Source organism: Dipteris shenzhenensis, chromosome 27 (assembly GCF_047967505.1).
Source record: "Dipteris shenzhenensis isolate YYH24624 ecotype China chromosome 27, Dip_SZ_1.0, whole genome shotgun sequence".
Lineage (NCBI taxonomy): Eukaryota > Viridiplantae > Streptophyta > Polypodiopsida > Gleicheniales > Dipteridaceae > Dipteris > Dipteris shenzhenensis.
This window is the reverse complement of record NC_141622.1, coordinates 30,643,022-30,658,395: the sequence shown is the minus strand read 5'-3', so window position 1 is coordinate 30,658,395 and position 15,374 is coordinate 30,643,022. Positions and strand designations below refer to the sequence as shown.

At 40.9% G+C, this 15,374-nt stretch overlaps 1 protein-coding gene, 1 non-coding gene and 1 pseudogene across 2 annotated transcripts in view; 1 reads left to right on the top strand and 2 right to left on the bottom strand.

Moving 5' to 3' along the window:
• The window catches only part of COP13 (Proteasome component (PCI) domain protein), a 40,683-nt gene extending 25,756 nt beyond the window's left edge, over positions 1-14,927 (top strand). The window contains exons 6-11 of the mRNA XM_087398400.1: positions 4,131-4,193; positions 4,292-4,381; positions 13,638-13,796; positions 13,914-14,035; positions 14,126-14,198; positions 14,480-14,927. Of these exons, the coding sequence (XP_087254526.1) occupies positions 4,131-4,193; positions 4,292-4,381; positions 13,638-13,796; positions 13,914-14,035; positions 14,126-14,198; positions 14,480-14,554 (582 nt within the window). The 3' untranslated portion in view covers positions 14,555-14,927. The remainder of the gene's footprint in view (positions 1-4,130; positions 4,194-4,291; positions 4,382-13,637; positions 13,797-13,913; positions 14,036-14,125; positions 14,199-14,479) is intronic.
• Positions 3,857-3,977, bottom strand: LOC147884150 (U6atac minor spliceosomal RNA). Its single transcript, XR_015543735.1, has one exon. It is a non-coding gene; the product is annotated as a U6atac minor spliceosomal RNA (small nuclear RNA).
• Positions 5,268-5,762, bottom strand: LOC147884149 (uncharacterized; annotated as a pseudogene).
• Positions 14,928-15,374: the final 447 nt, after the last annotated feature.

Sequence of the window (15,374 nt, the reverse complement as noted above, 5' to 3'; positions counted from 1 at the left end):
GAATGTTCATGATGTCCGCTCTTTTCTCGGATTGGTAAACTTCTACCATACAAAGGTCTATCAGTTTTCCGAAATCGCAGCTCCTATGTCCGAATTATTGCAAAGCACAGTAGTTTTTTAGTGGCTTCCCGAAACAGAGTATAGTTTCCAACAACTCAAGCAAGCACTCACTACCATACCAGTTATGGCTATTGCTGACCCAAACCTTCTATTTGAGGTCATGACCGACGCTTCCGACATTGCTACAGGAGTAGTCTTGATGCAAGAAGGCAAAGTTATTGCTTTTGACAGCCATAAACATTCTGATATCCAAACCCAATACCCGGTTTATGATAAGGAGTTTCTTGTCGTTGTACATGCTTATCGCTCTTGGAAACATTATCTCATGGGAGCCGATTCGGTGGTCAAGACAGACCATCACTCTTTAAAGTATATCTTTACTCAGCCAGCCAGTCATGAACACTCGACAAGCACGTTGGGTTGAGTTTTTGGCCAACTTTCACATGACCATTGAGTACATTCTAGGACTACGCAATGTAGTTGCAGATGCTCTCAGCAGGTTAACTCTAGCATCAGCTATGGTAATCTCTACGTTATATGTGGATGTTCCGAATTCATTCAAAGGGAAGTATTTCAATGATAAAGACTTCGGCACAGCAGTACGAGTTCTTTCAAAAGATCAACCTTAGACTTCCGAACAGAAGATTTTCTCATCCTATTCTTATACGGACGACCTTTTGTATTATCAAGATCGCGTCTGTGTACCACATGACAAGGATGTTCGACGTCTTTTGTTAAAAGAGCATCATGTAGTTCCTTATGCTGCCCATCCAGGCATCAATAAGACTTATAGGTTACTCAGTGCAACATACTACTGGCCTCAGATGAAAAGCGACGTCATCAAAATGGTTACATCTTGCTTATCTTGTCAACAAATGAAAGCAAGCCGACGACTTCCAGCAGGACTTCTTCAGCCTCTTCCAGTTCCAACTGAAAGGTGGGAAAGTATTTCCATGGATTTCATTACAACACTACCATGATCCTCCAGAGGTAACACTTAGATTATGGTAATTGTTGATCGATTGTCCAAAATGGCACACTTTGTTGCTTGCAAAAGCAGTGCACAGGCTCCGAACATCGCCAAACTCTTCATACAACACATCTTCCGAAACCATGGATTGCCCAAGAATATCATATCTGATAGAGATCCTAAGTTTACCAGTCACTTTTGGATTTCACTGTTTGAATCTTTGGGAACAACTCTACTGTTCAGTTTAGCCTACCACCCAGAATCAGATGGCCAGAGTGAAAGAGTCAGCCAAGTTCTGGAAGAAATGCTTCAACATTATATTCAGTCACGCCTGGCAGCTTGGGAAGAGTATCTACCACTCCTTGAGTTTGCTTATAATAACTCTTTCCATAGTGCCATCAGCATGACTCCATTCCAAGCAGCTTATGGACACACTCCGATTGTACCAACGAATTTTGTGCTTCAACATCGAGTGGCCCTAGCTGATCAACTGGTTCAAGAAATGCAAGACATTCTACTCCAAGTCAGGGATCATATGCGAAAAGCGCAAGAGCGGTATCAACGGTCTGCCAACAAACATAGACGTCACCTGGAATTTCACACTGGTGACATGGTGCTATTATTTGTAGCCCCACATCGCTATAAGACGGTTAAGTCTGTGTTTCCTAAGTTGCGACCAAGATACCATGTACCTTTTCGGATCGTCAAGAAAAACTCACCTTTAAGTTACAAATTGGAATTACCACCATCATGGGGTAAAATCCATCCGACATTTCATATTTCTTGGCTAAAGACGTACATTCCAGGCGATGAAGCAGTTCCTCTTGCAGGTGATCATGTCCCAAAAATCGAAGACGATTATGTTTTTCTTATTCGTGAGCGTATTTTGGACCATCGACAGCGAGAGACTCGACATCGACTTATCACAGAATTCCTTGTTCTTTGGCGAGATGTGGACTACTCCGACGCTACTTGGCAATCTGATGAAGACTTACAGCAGTACCCTGACATTTTACAGCAGTATTTTCAGAATTTACCGTGATATTTTCTACATCAGTTCATTATCTCCACCAGGGTCTTATTTTGAGTGGGAGGGGACGTCATGATCTGTGACGTATTCCTTTCTCTATATCTAGACTTATGGATGGTTTGATGAATGGGCACTTGTGGAAGGGTATGCCCTTTCGATGGGACACTTCCTATGAGGCACAACCGTTCACAAGAGACATTCTATTGAAGAGACACTCCTATTGTAATGTACCCTCTCATCAAGGGTCACACCCTTCACAAGGGGTACACACCTCTTCATGCACATACACTTTGGAGTACACACCTTTTCATGTGTGACTCTTCACTCTCTATATAAGAGAGGCCCAATTGTATGGATGATACACTACAGACACTACAGACACTCAAGCAATACAATTATTCCTTGTTCTTTGCTATTTCAGTCTCCTTTCTGTTCCTTAGCACATTTCTAAATATAGTAAATCTAGGATTTCTTACATGGAACGTGCCTGGGATGGTGCTCTAACTCCTTGTGGGCCTCTGCCCATTTGCTGATATTTTGCACAATGATAGTGCCATAAACTGGCCATTTGGCTGCTCACCATGATTGTGCAGTAGTTTTTTGCCACCTTAATTTTCCTTCCCTTGTGGATCAGTACAATCCTGTTAAGCTACCATTCTGAGGGAAATCCTTTCTCTAGAGTTTGGTGAGCATTTTCTTCGGCTTCTATTCTTCCCATTGGCTCGTTTCTTCAGACCTCTCCCCAGAAAAATTATGGTTGACCCTCTCTTCCCCAGCTCTTTCAGAGAGATTCTTGACAAATTGTATCGTGTCTTCCTATGATCCTTTCTTCTCTTGAGGTTTATTGCCATGCAACTTTTGGAAAAACTTTCTGGGATTATGTTTAAGCTCCTCAAAACTTTCATGTTGTTTGCTCTTGAGAAAACTTCCTTTGTTGTTTCTTACCACCTGCTTGTATGCTAGCTTTGCACTCTTTCTCAGCTATATCTGCTGTTTTCCAAGCTTCATTTGCTGTTTCGCATTCCTGGCCTAGTAATATTCCTTTGCAGTAGGCTACGAAGTCTCCTCTTCAATTTTGATGTTCTGTACTAGGTGTCTTGCAGCCGGCCTTATGATCACGTAGTCAACTACACTTGAGGGGTTTACATGTAGTCTGCCCGTGTCTTTGAAAAATGCGGTGCCATTGCATGTTTGCAGCCCAAAAAATCCAGATAGTGTGAGAAGTAGTTTCCCCATGTGGGTGTCTTCCATGTCTGTTGATATCCTCTCCAGCCCCATCTTTCCTCATCATCATCTTTCATTTCTTCCATCCATATGGGGTCTCTTCTCTCCATTGTGATAATGCAGTGCAAATGAGCCAGTTCTTGCATTGAAGTCTCCTGTCATAATAATTGCATGTCTTTAGAAAACCTGGTGCTGTCTTATCCCAAATGCACGTGGTTCTTCTCGTGATATGTGACTATTGTTTGTAGATGGGTGATTGCGGACGTTCAAAGTAACATGCTGCCAATCGGATGTTTCCCTAACCACATATATTGTTTATGTGGATCCTCCCTTATGATCTTGACTGTTTTCTCCCAGACCTTGCTGGTGTAGCATGCTATCCCACCAAATCTCTGGCCTCCTATGTTGTTTTTTTGTGTTCCATATGGATGTTTTCATGAAATCCTGTTTCATTACCTTCATGTTCTCATGTTTGCAATACTATAAATATTGCAGATTTTTATATTTCCTCTTCCGAGAGAGAGAGAGAGAGAGAGAGAGAGATCTATTAACGTCTGCAGGAGGCCTCGCGGGGAAATTTGGTAAGATCCATTCGAAGATGGGTTGCCTCAACCATGTGTGGAGTGGAAAGCCCAAAGGCTTTTCCCGTCCTTATTGAGGGGGATGCTAACCTACTTTCCATCCATCGAACACAAAATTTTGGTAATATCCATCCGAAGATGGGTTGCCTCAACCATGTGTGGAGTGGAAAGCCCAAAGGCTTTTCCTCTCCTTAGAGAGAGAGAGAGAGAGAGAGAGAGAGAGAGAGAGAGAGAGAGAGAGAAGGCTGATGTTTAACTTATGCAGGTTCCATCCTTCCCAAAGTATACGCCATCTGTATCTCAAAGATATCTAAAAACATGTGCTCAGGTATAGTTGTGTATATTGCTGTCTTTGTTTTACTTCATGGTTTGGCTTACTGAAGCTGTCCTATTGATATTTACCTTTTCACCACTTATTACTTTCAGGATTACCTCGACCTTGCAAATTCCTTTAATAGCAGAAACATAGCTGAATTGAAACAATGTGTTGCAACTCATGAAGACTTATTTAAAAAGGTAATCGTATGATAATATAGAAGCCTCCATGATTTTAAATGCTCTGGTTATACCAGCATTTATCGTATCTTTATATCAATATTTTGTTTCCTCGTTGTCTCATAACTGCAATCTGTATGTTTTTAACCTTGGTGAATGAGAAATCAGTTTTCTAGAATTACTGTAACTGAATGCTCTTAGGGTTTCAATCTACATTGTATACTTTTCTCTCTGTTGAAATTTGACATAAATGTAGACTGCTCATGGGCAAGTTGAATTCATGATTGATGATCACAGGGGATTTTGAGTTAGTCATGCTTGCATAGCTATCTTGGGTTTCAATTATAAGTAGCCATATGTTCAGACAAGAAGTGCAGCTAATGTTTAGTGGAAGGCAAGATGAGAGAATGAGGTTTCTAGAATTATTGTAACTGAATATAGTGAGGGTTTCAATCTACATTGTATGCTTTTTTCTCTGTGGCTAAATAATAAAGATCATGACATCGATTCTAAAAAGAAAAGATACACAAAAGTAGTAAGGGCCTTATGTCATGGAAGGGAAATACATAAGAAATAGCTATTTCTACTATGCTGTGCAAATGCATCATGGGAAATGGGTTGGGACCATGGAAAATAGCACTCCATGCTCTAGACCTCAAGGTGCTATTTCTCACACTCTTGAGAACCATTGATGTGACATTTTCTTTATAGCATGTCCATTTTCCCTTGGATCATTATGTCATGGATCATAGGAAAAACATCCAAATTATGCTCTTCCAAGGAAAAGCATCCAAAATAGCCATCATTATTTCCCTCCTTTTTCCCCTCCATGACATAAGCCCCTAAGTGTCGAAGAGGTTTGCTCTTGGATAGATTTTCTTTTAGATAATCTTTACATCACTGTAGGTCATATGAAAGACTCCTTAGTTGTGATGAAAGACTCATTAGTTGCACAAAGGCGGAAAAATCTATGTAATTGGGAAGAAATGACTACATTTTTTACCAAATCAGAAATGTTTGAGTCAATGTAAGGCATTTTTACAGTGTGTAAACCACTATATTCAGGCTGTTCACGTTTACCATATATGTCAACATCTAATCCTACGAAAGATTGAGAAAGTCCAAGATCTAAGAAAGCACAAGAATCCCCTCTTGAAGAGCAGTTCAATTCACAAGAGTCACGAGAATAGATTCCTTCTCCAAAAGCACAAGCCTCTTTGTACATAAAGTCTTAAAAGTCAGAAACATCTGGTACAAATAAATCATCTATAAAATGCTTAACTTGGCTAAGCTTATGTAAAATGATAGGGCAAATATTAATAGAAATACGATGTTGCATAAACTCAAATTCATAAGTGAAAAGATAAAAGTTTGCTAAAAAGACAGCACAATTAGTGCCCATGGGGATTCCTATAATTTGTTGAAACAAGTCGGAAGCGGTACATAAGTGTAAGGGTTCCATTTAGTTTTTTATGTTTTAAATAAGAGAGAGAGAGAGAGAGAGAGAGAGAGAGAGAGAGAGAGAGAGAGAGAGATTTTGCTTAGTCGCCTTCTTCCTTTCTTCTTTATTTCTTGTTTTATTTCTCTTTTGTTTATTTGACGTATTTAATTAAGCATTGGGTTTGCCCAAAGACTCCTCGCTTCTTTGGAAACCTAGTATAGCTGCTTATGCTTGGGCACTGATGATGACATAAGTGTTGCTTTGCTTGCTAAGTATGTCTTTCTTTTGTTTTTCAAAAAGTTTTTGTTACCGCCTTTTCTTCTCTTTCATTTTCTCTTTTATTTTCTGTGTATATTTTTGGACTTTAGAACAACAAAAAATCTAAATTTGTATGATTGGATTTATTCTAGTCTTACAAAGGTATATTTTCTCTCTGTTGAAATTTGACATAAATGTAGACTGCTCATGGGCAAGTTGAATTCATGACGGATGATCACAAGGGATTTTGAGTTAGTCATGCTTGCTATGGGGATTTTGATTTGTGAAAGGCAAAATGAAGAGAATCGAGAGTAGGTAATTTAGGTTACGATGAGATGCATAAGCATCAGTATTCAGACCATCAATAAGCATCAGTATGCAGCCATCCATTATCGTAATGAGATGGGCTGGATGTTCTAGATAACATATGGCTGTCTACATCATCTCCATGCATCCAGAAGGATGCAGAGGTGGCACATAGCCACCCAAGGTTATGATGTGGCATTTTGGCCACATGGCAGCACCTGACATGGCTGCATATGTTGACGAGCCAGCATATGCTGACATGGCATGTTGCTAGGCTGCTGTGGCACTCAACTTATTGACATTGTGGTCGCTTGCGAGGATTACCAAAAAGCGAGCAAGGAAAAGTGACCGAACCAAAAAAGCGAGCGAACTAAAAAAGCGAGGAGGGTGAACCTAGGAAAAGAAAGAGGGAGGGGGCTGCCACATGGGCAGCACCTCACACAAAGAAAGAAGGGTACCTAGCAAGTCGTGGAGCTCCTGATGTACGGGGCAGACATGTGGACATCAGGGACCTGCAGCAGCCTGATTGCGGAGGGATTTCCAGCAAGGACAGATGGCGCTTCAGTACGGAGAAGGTATGGAATGCATACGTGGCTGTACTAGGCTGGTATAGACCTGGCAGGAGGCAAGGATGCTGCAGCAGGAAGGCACCTGCATGCGGGGCAGATGGCAGAAGCTATGGGCAGGTGTGAGGCTTGCAAAATGCCCTGAATCTAGGGCAGTAGGGCTCTGGCCAGTGGCGCAACGCCATGTGGCAGGTCGGCCCTGCAAATGGCCCTGAAGGGGCCTAGTTTTGTGAGCCCATGGGGAGGGCTGCTGGGTCGGCCAGTGGACCCCACAATGGGTCGGTTTTCAGCAGACTGGTTGGCCACTAAGGGGCTGCCAGTCGGTTACTTCAACAGGCCCTTGAGGGCCTATAAAAGGAGAGGCCTCAGGCCTCATTTTATCATCCAACAGCTCAGCAAAAGCAGGAGCAGACAGGAGCAGCCAGGAGCCACTCCCTTAGGCCTCACACTGGGGGTGAAGGAGAGTTGAAGGTGTGCTGCAGACTGAGTTCCCTAGAGGCTGGACCTTGGCTGTCTTCTAGGGCAGCAAGGTGTTGTGATCATCATTCTCTGGAGCAGCCCTCTGACAGCAGATGGGAGTAGCAAGAAGGCAAGCCTTGGGCCTATCCACAGGAGGTGTAGGTGATCCTGAAGGAGCTGTAGACTGAGCTTGAGTGGCAGCCCACCTAGGCTGGTTTCCAGACAGCAAGGTGGAGAGGATCGTTCTGGACGGAAAGTCTACTTACGCTCGAGGTGGAGCACGCCGGCTTGAGTCTAGAGATAGCCAGCAGATAGGAGAAGTACCTTGTGGTAAGATTAGAGGACCACACCATTGGTGGGACTTTGGATCTCTCTCTTTTGTATTGTGTCCATAGTTTTGGACCGAAATATATTATTTTGGTGGTTTCTCTATCTGGCTGGTTCATTGTCTATTGATGAGTCTGCATATTTATTTTATGCACATAAGTTCAAAAGTTTGTGATTCCACATCCCATACACACAATGTGTGAGCTCTTGGGCATTACTATCAGTCTTCCGCTGTGCGTACCCTCTGTTGGGTAATTTCTAACACTAAGTGCTAACAATCAGTTCATAATTCTTGGCATGAGCTAAGACATCATATATTGTCTCTGGTTTATTGACCAAAAGCTTTATTTGGTTTACTAACCCTTTAGTGAATCTAGCCACCCTTTCTGCCTTGGTTAGCTTAGGAGCATATTTCAATGGGCTACTAAATTGGGTGTAGTATTCATCAACACTCAGTGTTCTTTGCCTTGCGTTTTTTTCTACTTGGTACTCTGTCGGGTTGAAGTATTCCGAGAGTAATTCCTTTAGATCCTCCCAAGTCAAAATCGCCTTTAAGAACTCCCTATAGGTTTTTCCACCAAACCTTGGCTTCACTTGTCATATGTACCTTTGCCATTTTAGGTTTCATTGCCTCATGAGTTTGTGCCATTGCAAAATAACCTTCTAGATGGTCTACTCATGCTTCAACGTCCTCCCCTGAAATCACCTTCCCTTCAAATCCTTTGAGAAGTCTTCTTGTATCTCTGTTCTCGTCTTTATTTACTTCTTCTCTAAGTAGCCTTCTTTTAGCATCCCTTGGGTTCCTTCACGTCTTGCTCATAAAATGGCCTTTAGTTTAGCATTCTCCTCCATCACCTTTTGAATGGTCTTTGCGGATACTTGGTTGCCATTCATGTCAACAAAGATTTCTGCATTTTCTTTCTTTTTTCTTTTCCTCTTCTTCAAGAAAAAGATGTTTGAAGAAGTCTAGTAAACTAATATTGAGCAAGGGATAGATAGAATTTCTCTCTCTTTCGGATGTTACTCTACCATCTTTTGTATACATACAAAGTTTAACCAAGAATATTGAGTCTAAGCAATTACAATTGTACATGTTTTTTTCAAAAGCAAATCTCTTGATTTATTCTGTGAAAAAAGATATCAAAAGTTTCTCATCTCATGGAGGAAGTCCATGGCATTTATTTCTACTCGAACCCAATCATGGAAACAAACTGTCTTTGATCATAGAACCGGAGCTTTTGTTTGGGTAAAAACAACCATAAATAATTTATGGCATCGATAAAGGAGGAGTTCCCCACCCGTAGCATTGGTATGCGACATCAATGCAGGACACAACGCCTAATTGGCATTGTACCATCATAATATTTATATAACCATTCATCCTTCATACCCAATGGACAGAATCCCTATAAAAAGGTAAGGATGCTGCTTTTGTCTTATACTCTAGTGCTACCTAAAAATACTCAGCTATTATGTACCCACCATTGGGAAAAAACTCTCGTGTCTCTTCATACATGTATGCTGATCCACGAGGAACATGAGGTCTCCTCAAGTACTTTACCGATGTTGGTTTCTTCCACTTCATTACAGCAACACCTTATTTTCGGGACCTAGCAGCTTCAACTATCTTGGCCATTTCCTTGAACAAGGTGTCAATTTATTAGAATCTTCATTCTTCCCTGAAAAATACCTTATGGGTCTTTTAAAAAAAGTCACTCTACTATATACTACTACTGCTCTGATATTTATCTCAGATATACAAATTCAGAGTACCACCTATAACTATCTCCATACAGATAACTGGCATCAACAAAGAATTGTTTGAAGCGGGTCATGTTATCTGGTAGAAGGTTTCACTTCCGAATGGGACTCGAGAACATCAGAATTATACGGAGATCTCGGAGACTAAGGATCTAGGGGAACCATCAGGCATATACAATGATGATTCTTAGAAGCTTCTCGGCATTGGACCCATGGTTGTAAGACACGTTAAGACACGACACGTTAGACACGCTTCAGACACGAGTGTCTAAAGTGTCTTAAAGATAAGACACGTAAGAGACGCCATTGTGGTTATAATAATAAATATTTAATTAATATATGTGTAAGTATACAAATGTACAACTTGCTAGCATAGCTAGTTGTTAGATTCTAGAAGTACAATAAGCTATACTTAAATAATGCAAGAAGAAACAATGCACTTGTACAATGTAGTTAAGAGTCAAGACTCGTCACTCAAGACTTAAAAGTTAAAGTTAAGACTCACGACTGAAGAGCTCGCAAGTTTTGAGTACTAAAAGGTTTAAACTGACAATTGAATCTTGTCACATGTGACATGAATGAAAACTGCATCTCGATACATATAATTGAAAGGAAGCTTTCGACTCTCAAGACTCAAATCTCTAAAGATTCATCCTAATCTGAATCTATGGGGTCACTGCCACTGCTAGATCCAAAGTCACCATCAATGATAGCATGGCTAAGTCAAACTCAATGTGTGTTGTTACTCCCCACCCACAAAAAAAAAAAAACACGAGTGTCTAAAGGTGTCTTAAGATAAGACACATGTCTTAAGTGTCTTAAGTGTCTTATCATAAGACACGAGTGTCTTAACAACCATGATTGGACCAAAACAATATTCAGTGTGTGCACATTGAGGGGGCATATGGCTGTGCAGATTGTCTTTATGTATCCAAAAGGATGCAGAGGTGGCACACAGCCACCCAAGATGATGACGTGCTATTTCTTGCTATTTCTGGGCCCATGGACAGCACCTGAGGTGCTGCTGTGGCCTGCAGGATGTTTCTGCTGTACGGGCTGGTATGGTGCTGATGTGGCGGTATGGCTCTGGTGTGCTAGCATGCGCTGATGTGGCATGTCAGCAGCCAGTCAGCTGGCTGGTCAGTTGGGGCTGTTGTGTGCACTGTCCACACTTGCACTTGGTTCCTCCAATTCCTGAGTTGTGCAAGCTTTCCAGGAATTGTACATGAGGTGGAGCTCTATTTTCAGCCTGATTGAACTGTGTTTATACAGCTCTACTTTCTTTCTTCTATCTCTCTCTTCTCCATGACCTACTTGGTGAAAGATTGATTCTGTTGTTGTGGATTACATGCATGGTGAATTCTCTCACATGGTATTTGATCCAAGTGGTTCAGTTGAGAGAGATGACCTGAAGAAATCACAGATCAAGTTCACCTTTCATGCCTCTCGACTCTTGAAGGAAGCTGGACATGTGCGAAGTATCATGCCCATTGGATATGATTTGGATGGTTGAAGTCTCAACAAACCCTTTTTTCACCGTGTTATGCACAACCATCAAAAAATTGTATCTAAGGTGTGCTATTTGAACGTGCTCATACTAGATGGACACAGAACTTTTCACACACATCAATACCACCTATTTTCAGTTGCATGCAAAGTATCATGTGCATAGGATATGATTTGGTTTGTGGAAGTTGCCATAAACCCCATTTTCTACCAAGTGTTATGCACACCATTAAAAAACACACTTTGAGGTATGTTATGCGAACATGTACATACCTCATGGGCATGATACTTTTCATATGCATCAATAATACCTAAACTGAGGAATTCCCAAAGTATTGTGCCCATCTTCAGCTTGGTTGAAGACGTAACCAAGGAAGTGCCCCGATTTCAAGAAGGCTTGACTAAGTGAAGTCATAAGTGGATCTGCAGCTAGTAAGCCCCTCCAAATCAGTTGGCAGTTCTGGAGAAGGAGCTGCAGCAAAGAAGGGCAGATCCAGTCAGCCATTTTAGCAGTTTGCTTTGCTCTGTTTTCTTGACAGCAAGTTTTCTAGCCTTTTGTTTTTATGTTTGTAGCAAGCTGAAGAGCAGGAATGGCATCAACCAATATCTTCCCATCCCTAACTTCTGGGAGGGCAAGCTTGACAAACCTAACTAGCCCCTGTGGAAGTTAATAGCATGAGTCTCCTTACTTCATGGAGATTGTGGAAGGTGGTAGAACTTAATAAAACCCTAGGTTACAACAGTACCAACAGATCTAACATTGTTGCAGGTATGGGAGGAACAGCTACACACACTTTTGCAGTGCTCATACACTATCACAAAGAACAATGTGATCCCATGGTAGATAGTGCTACTTGGATCATAAGAAAGAACCTATATCAGATTGATAATTCTGCGTGGATCTTAAACTTGCAAAACCAACTTTATGCATTGAAGATGGCAGAAAGCGAGGGGGCCGAGGAGTTCCTTAACAAATCTTAATTGGTTTGGGACCAGTTAGCCTTGGTGGGGGAGAACACGGGGGAGAACTTGGACATCAAGAACTTAATGAGGCTTATGTTAAGCAAAGCTACCTTGGAGTTCTTAAGGGTTTTTTATTACATTGACTAGAGGTCAAAGGAGCTGGGTGATCACATTCGAGGAGATCAGAGCCATGATCCTTTAAAACGTTGCCTAGATGAAAATATATAATGGCACATGCAAAGGTGAAAAGTAGGCAAATGCCAACAAGATTGGAGCTTTATGCATGAAGTCAGTCTCGAACCTCGGTCGATGGCCGTGGCCATCTTTGACACCGTCTCAGGTTTGAGTGGAGGTTATCATAATGCACAACCTTCATAATTGGGTTTATGAGGATTGTGTCTTTGTGGGTTGGAAGGAGCATTTGGTCATCTTGTCGCCCTTCTGTGTCCGCGTGGGTTGACTATATATATATATATATATATATATATATATATATATATATTCTCTCTCTCTCTCTCTATAGTCGATGCCCCAAGGGCATTCGCAAAAAAGACACGTAGGCGATGCAGCCTACACCTTGGAAGGAGGCAATTCTTTCAGGAAGGTGAGCTCATCGCAGGTAGGGTATATCGGTGGGGCTCTCAGTGGGGATCTTGTCTCAAACATTTATGCACCAGTTTGTAGATCGTATTCTAGAAACGGTTGACCAATCTAATATGGAATTATGTAATGTTGGAGGAGATTTCAACAACCTAGAGCTTGTACATGAAAGTCTGGTATGCAGCCTTTATAGAGATTCCCCTTTGACCAAGTTTTCCCTCTCGAAGAGGGGAAACATTTTGATATTCCTTCATCTTTTACAGATGGGAGGTTGGATAGGTTCTATGTTGGGGACTTGACCATGCTGCAAGGAGGCTTTTTAAATGTTCTCACAAGCACCACTATGTCTGATCACAATTTCATCCTAGTTATACTGGGGAAGCTTGGTAGCAAGACCGCTGAGGTTATTGGACAGCATGTAGTAGGAGCAGCAGTAGGCATAGAGTGTTTGTCGCAAATAGCTTTCTTGAAGAAATGATGATGAGTTTTTAAAAAAATAGTAATGTCTATGATGGCATAAGAATTTCAGTCTCAACGCCCATTAATCTTGGGAATTTGCTGTTGTCTTTCTCCAGTTTTTTAATGAACCAACACAATGGACATGTGCTTCTCTGCGTCTATTTTATGCAATTTTTTTTGAAGTGAAAGTAGAGGGGTGTCTATGGTTTGATGGTACGGTGTTTTCATGCTCTGTATTTTTAGCCTATTAACTCAGGTACAATTTTGTTAAAGGTTCTGCCTATGTGGCATGTTTGACTTGCATGGTGGGCTACTCTACTTAAATAAGCTGCCTAGCTTAAAGCAAAAGCTCCATGTGATTATGATGTACTACAACTCTTTCCCTAATGTGAGGAAGGCTGCACTAACTTCTCAAGCTCCATGTGATTATTATATACTACAACTCTTTTCCTCGTGTGAGGAAGGCTGCATTATTTTCTCAGCAAATGAATTTCCATTTAAGAGAGTTAAAAGTGCTAAGGCATGACTTACTGTCTTGAGGTTTTAATGTTACTCTGTAGTTGCCACGAGCATATATTTGTTTGGATGTGTGTGCAATCCCTGAATCTGGTATTCGTTTTTCATATTTCAGGACTGCAATTTGGGCTTGGTAAAGCAAGTTGTGTCGTCATTATATAAACGGAACATACAAAGACTAACGCAGACATTCGTGACACTTTCACTTCAAGATATTGCAAACACTGTGCAGTTAGAAGGCTCAAAGGAAGCGGAGCTGTATATCTTGCGTATGGTATAAACCTTGTCTGTCAAACGTTGGCTGGCTCCACCTTTCCTTTTTTGTGTATTTGACAACTAGAAGGTACGGTAAGAGTACTGTTTGAGCAAGTTGTTGCGGTATTGCTTCCAGATCCAAGATGGTGAGATTTTTGCTACCATAAATCAAAAGGATGGTATGGTTTGTTTCCAAGAAGACCCTGAGCAGTATAAGACAAGAGAGATGGCTCAAAAATTAGACACAACAATACGCCAGTAAGTGGATGCCATGGGCAAATTAAGCAGTGCTCTCTTATGGTGTGAGCAGCCATTAAATAATTATTCTATGGCCTGTTTGGTTTGCAGGATAATGTCACTTGAGAAAAAGGTCACATCAATGGATGAGCAAATTTCTTGTGATTATGCATATTTGAGCAGGGTTTGTCTCTAAATGCCAGTCTTATGTTCTTTGGCCAGTTTATTGGAATCTTTTAGGAAATGAGTGAAGTTAGATCTAACAGCATGATAATTGATGATTGGAAATCTACACTTCAAATTGAGGATCCTAAGTTTTCTGGGCCTTAAAAGTGTCCAAGTTTATTTGGATAGTTGCTTTCAATCGGCTTAGAATATTCACATTCAGCAGAGGTTCTTGTGTGAGGTGGTACTTAGTTCCTCTTTCAGACTTGTTGACATATCTATTTTTGTGTTGGTTTATAGATAGGAAGAGATCGAGCACGATACGACCTGGAGGATTTTGATATTGTTCCGCAAAAAATGTACCAGAACTTGTGAATACATGCAGCAGAACTTCGAAAATCATCTGCTTATTTGAGGTGGCTCCAATTGTGGCAGTTACACAACCTTGCCTCAAAAATTGAGGTTTTTGAGAAGCAATTAGGAATTGCAATAGTGTATATATTGCTGCAGTCGGAAAAAAGCACTGTCCAGGATGATGCAACATCAGCAGAGATACATTAGGTGAGTGCAACTGTCAATGTGTTCTAACAATAGTAGACATCCAACAAAGATGAATCAATTAATGAGTTGGAAACTGACAAGCTGCCGTCTTCGGTACAAGTGGAAGATTGTTCATAGCTATTAAAAGTTTTTTGACTTTAATATTGGAAAGCCTATATTTTGAGAGAGAAACATTGCTTGCTCTGGAGTCTGAATAATATTCATATGTGGTGCTTTACTTGATTGCTTTTTAAGTGCATGATGCAGTACTCTGAAACCAAATCTTTTGAGAGGATTATTGTGTGAACTTCGACTGTGCTTAGTTTGTTTTGTTTTTGGTTCTGTTTGTTTGTTTGTTTGTTTTTTACTCTCCTCTCCTTCCTCCAGTAATTACTTGTTGCCGTCTTCGGTACAAGTGGAAGATTGTTCATAGCTATTAAAAGTTTTTTGACTTTAATATTGGAAAGCCTATATTTTGAGAGAGAAACATTGCTTGCTCTGGAGTCTGAATAATATTCATATGTGGTGCTTTACTTGATTGCTTTTAAAGTGCATGATGCAGTACTCTGAAACCAAATCTTTTGAGAGGATTATTGTGTGAACTTCGACTGTGCTTAGTTTGTTTTGTTTTTGGTTCTGTTTGTTTGTTTGTTTG